Below are 10,000 nucleotides of genomic sequence, written 5' to 3'. Positions count from 1 at the left end.
ACGCTACACTACATCTGCCAAGCAGATGCCTGACCAGCAGCGTAACCCAACGCGGCAGCAGCAACAAACAATTGAACAAACAGGAACAACGCCTGCAGCAAGACAGGGTACACCTCCGTCAAGTGAAAGAAATAAGAATATACGGATATATATATATATATTGTAAAGTTGATCGTAACCAGTTAAATCTTATCTTTGTGTGTGCATGGCCTGCGCGCGCGTGTTTCGTTGTTGCTGTTGTTTATGTTGTTAGACTCTCTCTCTCTCTCTCTCTCTCTCTCTCTCTCTCTCTCTCTCTTTTTAATTTACTTTCTTTTCTTCTTTTTTTCCTTTTTTTATTATATGAAAACAAAACGTGAGGGTGGACAGATTTTCTCCAGTGTACATTGATAACCAAATTGTTTTGCTATTTCTAGATTATGAAGTATAATGCAAACCTCGAAGCGTACGTTTGTCAAGAAAAACCTGTTCACAATAGATGTGAACAAACGCTTACAATTCGTACCAGAAAGACTTTATATTGCTCATATCCCCAAAGATAAAGAAAAATCCAGTTTTCTTCTTTTGATCATAAACTACACATTTAAGTGATGGTGACCCACTTTCTCTACTACTACTACTGCTGCTGCTGCTGCTGATGCTACTACTACAACCGCCACTACCACCACCACCACCACCACTACTGCTGTTGCTGCTACAAAAACAACAATAACAACTACTGCTGCTTCTACTACTACTACTACTACTACTACTACTCCCATCCCTATGCTGTCTAGGTTTTCTTTATATGTCAAAATTAGTATAACAAAAATTAAGATCATTTGACATCTGTTTCTTTTATTCAGAGTCGAAAATCACTCAATTTGTGTTAGCAGATTAACAGGAAGTTGACCGGTCAACCCACCAAGAAGCCATTTTAGGCAGAGGTCCCTTCATACCCACACTCGTTCCCCTTCTGTGAAGATAGGGTCACATCGTAAGACACAAACTCATTGGTCCGTTTTTCTCAGTCACGCGAAGGCACATTTTTCGTCGAAATTACCAGAATAGAGCTGGGAAAAAAAATCACTTTGCCAGGTAAACAAATACATTGGCTATGTGCTAAAGAGACAATGACAATGGCAGATGGTTTATTGAGTGTGTAGATATAGAGAGAGAGAAAGAAAGAGAGAGAGAGAACACAGAGAGAGAGAGAGAGAGAGAGAACCTTGAGTCACACTCAGACAGACTCCGATTCAAATGATTTATTTATTCAAAGCCATAGCCCCACAGGGTGTAATAACAGGTTTAAACATGTGTCTATCACTATTTATGTAAACACAATGAACAAACCCAGTAATTACAAACTGTGCGTAGTATCTTCACCATACAGTGACGTCAACAAACAGTCAAAATACATATAAATATGTACATTTCCTTGGAATAAATCTTACTTGAAGGACTGTCATAGGAGGAGGACATTTCAAAAACAAAATTAACTTCATCATCTCTGGATTTCCCTGACAGAGGCCACAGTGACTGAATTATTTCTTTCTTTTTAATTTCCACAGAGTTATCACACATCAAAATTATGTGAACTGATCAGCCAGACAACCTGGATACCCACTTTGGACAGAACCCCCATAATGCATGCAATCTCACCTTCTGTAAACGATAATTAATGGTCGCGTGTGTGACCCCCGAAAACGGAGTATGGGTGCCTACATGGCGGGGTAATACACGGTCATATACGTAAAAGCCCACTCGTGTACGTACGATTGAACGAGGGAGTTGCCGCCCACGAACGAACAACAGGAAAAAGAAGAATGGTCACATGGTAAAAAGCAAACTAATTCGTCCGTTCCAGAAAGGGTTTTTTTGTTGTTGTTTTTTTGTGTTTGTTTGTTGTTGTTTTTTTTGTTTGTTTGGTTTTTTTGTTGTTGTTTTTGGTGGGTTTTTTTCAAATACAAACTCTCTATGACATTTTTTTATCTGTTAGATAGATCTCATCAGGCAGCTACTATACTCAAACAATAAAAGAAAAGTATTCCAAGGTCTTTATAAACATAACTACAGGTATCATGATGCCATTTGATTTGCTGTCCAATTCTGTCGATAACACTACATTTTGTTTCTTTTGCAATATTTTCCTTCGGATTCTTTTTTTCTCCTGGACTGTTTAGAGGTGTCAGAAAAACATGTCTGCCTTTGAATTACCGTTCATTCAATTTTATGTTCATTCTCTCCATATGTAAATGTAAATGCTTCTAGCAGACTACAGTTTCCTGTATTAAACATATTATATCAGATCTGGAGTCTGAAGGAGTGGAAAAAGAAGAAGAGAGGTGAAATACAGTAGAACCAAGAGGAGAGGGAGAAGGAGTAAGAGGAGGGGAAAAAGAAGCAGAAGAAGAAGTTGACAAGATATTGTCTTCAGTAGGCAAACACTTGGTTATTGTCAAGAAGAAGAAGAAGAAGCTATAACTGGAGGCGCAGTTAAAAAATCTCTTATGCTTTCCACATTTGCATTCCAATGGATTGTATTTCTAATCCTAACAAAGAGACATAATCATTACACACAAAAAAGATACAATATCAAATGATTACAACAAATGCACACTGTCGAGGATATTATATTGAAGCCTTTGTACATGCTTTAAAACTACAAGTGGACGAAACAATTCCGAACACTGTGTCCAGAACTGTTAAACTCTCCAGACTCCTATTGTTCGAAACAAGTCATGAAACGAAATTGTGATCATTTTGGAAATACACATTTTTGTGGCATTCGATAGCTTCAATAAACATGTAAAAAATAGAAACAGGTAAAGAGTTGCAGCTGAGCCAATCTTTCGTGACTAAAAAAATGCAGTCAACAAAAATGATTATTTTTCCATTCATGTAATGCAAAGGTATATTTTTAGTTAAAGATATCACAGTCGAAGACATGCTTTTTTCTCTTTTTTTATGCTGCTTTTTCCGTTATGTGTGCGCCAACAAATATAAGAATTAAAACATGGAAAACAATGAGAGTAGCAACAATACTAAGGCATTTCAAATCGTAGTCACAGTACACAGACATTAAAATTAAAAGGTATATGACATTGTATATACCTTTTTTTTTAAACATAATATTGCATTGATAAACAAAATGGGAATATTACATACAAAACCTTTAAACTGGCCTGAAACTAAGCTTTTAAAAAAGCAAAAAACTATCACAGGAACAAAGTTGAAATGGTCCGGCTCAGATCATGCCATAAAACTGTAACATACAACAGCATATTTTGGACCATGGTGTTGGTGAAAAGCGACAAATGTGATTTCTGCCTCAATAAAGAGATACTATATATATATGTCATTAGTATCTTTAGCATGGTTAGAGACCAGTTCGTATCCGGGGAACGATTTGCATTCAGATAGAAGTAAGTTACTCCCAGAGAGAATTTGAATCATTTCATTAAGATTTCTTTTTTGAACGAGATGGAGTGGTTTACAGAAAGGATATGAATTATCCCCTCGATACATACAAGAGAACAAACCACGTCTTTAGATTTGATCTTAGGGCTATTTACAAACGAAAATAGTCATCTCCTTTTTTTCTTCTTATTTGTTTATTATTTCAATTTTTCAGTCCGTTTTTCTGGAAAGAATTTTTTTTTTTTCAAAAAAGACAAGCGGTCATTTCAGGCACTGGGAAGAGTCAATAAAGTTACTGCAAGAGAGCTTTTTAAGTGACAAGTTCAACAATTTTATAGTCCCTCTTCACTACCCAGAAAATCTGAAGACGTAGTAGCATGACATAAAATATCCAGAAAAATATATCCGGGGATCATACAAACAAAAAGCCGCTGAAACAGTCGTTTCTTTTAGCTTTTAGAAGTCGTTTGCCAACAGGACATTATGGTCACTTCCGGGGAGGAAGGAGGTCAGGGGTGACTTCCTGTGCCGTCTCACATCCGGTTGTAGCGGCCGACATTCTGACGGCAGTTGGGGCAGGTGTGGATGACGTCTTTGCAGGCGTCGAGGCAGAAGGGAATCAAGCAGCATCCCAGCCAGAACCTGTTAATAAAGAGAGAGAGAGAGAGAGAGAGTCTGAATGACATCGTTTAGGCCTATCTACCCGTGACAATAGGGTAAGGGGAGGGAGCTTCCGTGTTAACATCCATTACAAAGAACAACGCCAATGTAAAGCAAACAAAGGGATGGACAGAGAGAAAGTAAGCGAGAAAGAGAGAGACAGAAAGAGAGATAGAAGAAGAAAAAGACGAAGACAAATGGACAGATGGGAGTGTAACCACAGAGAGAGAGACTCAGAATCAGTTTCAGTTTCAAGGAGGTGACAAATCGTGCAGACTGACCCGTATACGCTACAACGCATCTGCCTTTGGAAAATTAAAATAAAACTGAGTAGATACCTGTCAGACCTTCACAGTACAGAAAGTCAACTTGCTTGTAAGGCCTTGAGAGTGTACACTAGAGTTGTGCAACACATGAACATGAAGTGAAAGAAAATAATCAAGCAATACTAAGTAAATAATACATTGAAAAAAAAATCATATCTAATATACATGGGAGGTAAACGATAGAAAATAAAATAGGAACAAAAAAGTGTGGAAAATGTATTAAAAACAAAAAATCAAGTCCAATGAGTGGAGGTGGAACAGTAGGGTTTGGATATTTTCTCACGTCTCTCTCTCTCTCTCTCTCTCCCTCTCTCTCTCTCTCTTTGCAAGCGCGTTGTGGGAGGGGATGTTGGGATGTTCGGGAAGGGGGATTGGAAAGGTGTATGGATGTGCATGTGTGTGGAAGTCTAGGGGATGGGGGGTCGATTCATGGGTACACAGGTGTGTGTGCGTGTGTGCATGTATGTAAGTACGTAAGTATGTAGGTAGGCAGAATGGTAGGTAGATAGGTAGGTGTGTGTGTGTGTTAGTGCTTGAGTTGGAGGACAGTTCTGTGTGTGTGTGTGTGTGTGTGTGTGTGTGTGTATGTATGTAAGTACGTAAGTATGTAGGCAGGCAGAAGGGTAGTTAGATAGGTAGAGGTGTGTGTGTGTGTGTGTGTGTGTGTGTGTGTGTGTTAGTGCTTGAGTTGGAGGACAGTTCTGTGTGTGTGTGTGTGTGTGTGTGTGTGTGTGTGTGTGTGCGTGTGTGTGTGTATGTAAGTACGTAAGTATGTAGGTAGGCAGAAGGGGAGTTAGATAGGTAGGTGTGTGTGTGTGTGTGTTAGTGCTTGAGTTGGAGGACAGTTCTGTGTGTGTGTGTGTGTCTGTCTGTCTGTCTGTCTGTCTGTGTCTGTGTACATCTGTGTGTATGTGTGTGTGTGCGTGTGTGTGTGTCGGTGGGTGGGTAGGTTCACAGGGTGGGACAACAGGTGTGTATGCATGGCTGGGGTGTTCGTAGCGTACCCGAGAAACAGGATGAGGCCGGCGGCCAACCAGGTAAAAGTGCCCACGGAATAGCAGGTGGTGGTGGTGACGGTGGCGTTACAGTACTGACAGACAACCAGGCACGGCACCTCGCGGTACCTGCACGTGCCTCCAGGCTGCGCGCCGAACAGTCCCGGCTGAGTGACCACCACGGCTAGAGGTAACAGAAGGTGACAATGCCGGTAAATAAATGATCCGACGTTGAAGAAAATGAACGGCAAAAGGTAATGATTTATGCACTGACTAGCATTAGAAGTAGTAGCTATAGAAGAAAGAGCAGGAGGAATTATAAGAAGGAGGAGAAATTATAAGAAGGAGGAGGAGAAGAAAGAGAAGGAGGAGGAGAAGAAGGAGAAATTATAAGGAGGAGAAGGAGGAAGAAGAGGAAAAAGAAAAAGGAGGAGGAGCTGGACGTGGAGTAAGTAGAAGAAAAAGAAGGGGAGGGGGAGGAGGGGGAGGAGGAACAAGAAGAATGATGTGGACGAGGAAGAACATGAAGAAGAACAAGAACCAGAAGAAAGAAAGAAAGAAGTTAGCAACATTAAGTTAATCCCAACAGTATGAGGCCATAGGGTTGTGTCAACAGTTGGCAGCACTTGGCTAGTGTCAACAGAATTGCACTTCAGCACCTGTGTAGTAATCGTACACCCGTTAGTCTTTTGGGTTTGTTTTTTTTTTGTGTGTGTGTGTTTTTGTTGTTTTTTTTGTTTGTTTTTTGGATGGGAGGGGGGGGGTACATTAGTCCAGATTAACAGTGGGGTCTACGTTAACTAGCCCGGCATGACTCGCGGACTAGCCAGGACTGACCTCCCTACTAGCTGGATTTACATTCCTTTGATGGACACGCGGACCATTCTGGGCCAGCTTGAAATGACCCCCGGTGAGGGGGGGGGGGTGGGTGGGACATGTAAGCTACTCCCTTCCTCTACTTCTTAGCCCACATGTTATGGGGGGGGGGGGGGGTTCAGTACATGGCCAGCCCAGGCATACCCCTTTACTGGCTGTGTCACAGTGCCAAGGAGATTCAGTAGTACAGGCTATTGAAGTTGTTACTTTTACGTTCTAAATAGGAGGGGGGGGGAGGAGAGTGGGGTCAGTAAAGACTTGCCAAGAATAACAAACCGTTGTTTTCTTTTTATTATTGATACTATCATTAAACCCATAAAAGGGAAAATTTCCAACGAAGGGGAGGGGATGCCTTGAGCAGCCACAAATGCCCCAAGAGGTGAGGGGGTGGGGGGCGGGGGCGTTCTACACCAACCCAGAATGGCCTTGTGTGTAAAATCCAACAGAGAGGTAGTTTGACGTTTTTACACCAATCAAAGAATCACACACACACACACACACACACACACGCACGCACGCACTAACGCACACTAGCATGCGCACACACGCACGAACGCACACACGCATGCACGCACTTACACACACACACACACACACACACACACTCACACATGGAAGACTTACCACCATAAATACCCTTCCCTTACCCCCCCCCCCCTCCCCACACACACACACACACAAGCAAATACCGTCAGGAAAGTTACATACTCGTAGAACCTGATGGATGACCATGCATGCCGGGGCCTGGTTGATAGCCTGGAGGTGGGGGTTGATAGCCTGGAGGTGGGGGTTGATAGCCCGGAGGTGGGGGTTGATAGGCGGAGGGTGGAGGCGGGTACGCGGGGTCGATCTTCGACATGGCGTGGCGTAAGAACTGTCGTCTGCTTCACTTTCTGAAATCAGGTGGGGTTGTTTGTGTGGGTTTTTTTGTTTGTTTTTTTTAATGTCAATTTCGTTACACAGCTTAATGCAAAACGAGAGAGAGAAGACAAGAATCATCATTTTAAGGTTTTGTTTTCCTTACGTTAAACTGACGACGTTTGCATTGTCAGACTCTGTAAAACTAATGATGATGATGACCACGACCACGACAATGACATGGACGATAACAAGGAAGATGACAATGAAGATGCCACTGTTTTGTTTTTGTTAGCGCTTCTTTCCTTTTCTACTACTGCTGCTGCTGCTGTTGCTGTTGCAACTACTACTATTACTACAACTACTACCACTACAACTGCTGCCGCTGCTGTTACTACAACTTATGAAAACGACTTCCACCACCACCACTACCATTACTACTACAACTACCACTAGTACCATATTCTTTTACTACAACTACTGCTACTGCTACGACTACTACTATGAGAAATATTACGATGATGACAATTAGTGACAACACTGGCCAATGAATAAGGCATATACTGTACTTCAGTGCATGGGATGCTAGTAACCACTAACCTTAAACTACCCCCCCCCCCCCAACAGAGAGAGAGAGAGAGAGAGAGAGAGAGAGAGAGCACTGCTCAACCATAAGATATATAGCAGGCTACCAAATAACTCGTATGAAATAGTCAACTCTGTGTGTGTGTGTGTGTGTGTGTGTGTGCGTGTGTGTGTGTGTGTGTCTGCGTGTGTGTGTCAGTGTGTGTGTGTCTGTGTGTGTGTGTGTCTGTGTGTGTGTGTGTGTGTGTGTGAGCCACCCGCCACCTCTCTCTCCATTTCAGTATTGGTATTGCGAAATTGTGAGTCATATCCACGTTAACTGATAAAGCTCTCTGCCTGGATTTACACACACACACACACACACACACACACACACACACACACACACGGGGATGATTTATGCTTTTCATTTTGTCAGTAGCAGATTGCGTAATATTTCTTGTCAGTGTGAACTCCAAACAGGTTACAATGTACTGCGATACACACGAAATGGTACTGCATGACTGGTGAGTCACAATGTGTAAAATGACTTCGCTCTCGGCTAGGATTAACACACACTCTCTCTCTCTCTCTCTCTCTCTCTCTCTCTCTCTCTCTCTCTCTCTCTCTCTCTCTGCGTGCATATCATACTTAAGAAACAAAACCATTTCCTGCGTTCTTAATGAATTCTCTGTCGTATCATTCTTTTCGAACCTGTGTGTTATCTCGTTACCACGAAGCTTTCCCCCCCCCCTCCTCACCTCCACCTACCCCAACCCCCTCCAACCCCCAACACACACACATGCGTGCGCGCATGCACGCATCCACACACACACACGTACTCACATCCGCATGCACGCGCGCGCGCGCACACACACACACACACACACACACACTCATACCCGCACGCACTCACGCGCGCACGCACATACACACGCGCGCACACACACACACACACACACACACACACACACACACGCACACACACACACACACACACACACACACATTCATTTGCCTTTGTGCGTTTGGTAACTGAGATCGCTGCACTGTGAAAAGGGAAGAAAGAAAGAACGAAAGAAAGAAAGGCAAGAAAGAAATAATGAATGAAAGAAGGCAGTGCGTCGAAGTATACAAACAGTTAATGTCCCCTCATGGCAGTCTCTCAGTCAGTTTGAAAAGAAAAGAAGGCAGAGGGCAGAGAGAGAGAGAGGAGGAGGAGGGGAGTGGGGGCAGGGAGAGAGGGCGAGAGAGAGAGAGAAATAGAGCGTGACACGACTGACGCAGGATCGAAAAAAGGAAGGCTGCAGAATGGTAAGGACTCTTATCCACCAATACATTATCCGTGTGGGGTCTGGATTCGAATTCGGGTCTCGCCCTCTCTTCCAAGTTTGACTGGAAAAGCGTTTGGTCATTCAGCTGAGACGATTAACCGAGTTCTCATGTGTAGCACGCAATTGGCACACTTTAAAAAAGAACACACGACAACATGAATGTAATCCTCTGGCAAACGTCTGTGGAGGAAATCCACTCTGGCAGGTACACAAATCTATATAGACATGCACTCAAGGCTTGACGAAGCGCGTCGGGTTATAATTATAATTATTATATTCATATAGCGCTGAATCCTGTGCAGAGACAAATCAAAGCGCTTTCGCACCAGTCATGCAAACGCATGCATAACCCTAAAAGTGGGGGGGGGGGGGGAACAACAAAAAAACTGAAGACAATGAAGAGGCAGGGAAGGGAGGCTATTTGGGCAAGAGGTGGGTTGACTTGAAAGAGCTGAGTGTGGAGACCTGACGAAGCGAAAGAGGAAGTTCATTCCAATTGCAAGGTCCAGAGACAGAGAAAGAATGACGGCCAACAGTCGAGTGTTTGAATCTGGGTATGCGTAAACAGAGTGGATCCGAAGCCGATCGTAGAGAGCGAGATATGGTGTAGCGTTTATGGATTTGTCGGAACGCAGTGACGATACCTTGAGAAACTGAAACCGAAATCGGCACGTAGGTAAAGGAGCACACGAAGGGGAAGGGTGGTGGATGGATGCGAGAGTGGAAGAGGGGGTGGGGTTGACGGGGATGGAAGAGGGAGGTTAGGGGTTGAGGAAGAGAACGTGAGAGTGGACTGCCTGGCCTAGCACCTGTCTGGCTTTGCGTCTTTTTATTAAAAGTTAAACGGGCCTTCGAACCCTGATCACTGGTGAACGCTGGGCAGACTCTGCCACAACGCCTCCTTTGTTAGGCAGGTGTACATCTGAACACATTCTCCGTCAAAATGAAAGCCTGGACTGACTAACTCCAGGGTGGCACTTTCACGGGA

General features: G+C 43.3%; 1 protein-coding gene across 1 annotated transcript in view; it reads right to left on the bottom strand.

The window, feature by feature from the left end:
• Positions 1-1,229: 1,229 nt before the first annotated feature.
• LOC143286888 (LITAF domain-containing protein-like) overlaps positions 1,230-10,000 on the bottom strand; it is a 13,401-nt gene continuing 4,630 nt past the window's right edge. Inside the window, exons 2-4 of the mRNA XM_076594805.1 lie at positions 6,965-7,149; positions 5,390-5,564; positions 1,230-4,041 (exon numbers count right to left, since the gene is read on the bottom strand). Coding sequence (XP_076450920.1) covers positions 3,933-4,041; positions 5,390-5,564; positions 6,965-7,115 — 435 coding nt within the window. The 5' untranslated portion in view covers positions 7,116-7,149 and the 3' untranslated portion in view covers positions 1,230-3,932. The remainder of the gene's footprint in view (positions 4,042-5,389; positions 5,565-6,964; positions 7,150-10,000) is intronic.

The sequence above is a fragment of the Babylonia areolata genome, chromosome 10 (genome assembly GCF_041734735.1).
Source record: "Babylonia areolata isolate BAREFJ2019XMU chromosome 10, ASM4173473v1, whole genome shotgun sequence".
NCBI lineage: Eukaryota > Metazoa > Mollusca > Gastropoda > Neogastropoda > Buccinidae > Babylonia > Babylonia areolata.
This window is presented reverse-complemented; position numbering and strand designations above follow the sequence as displayed.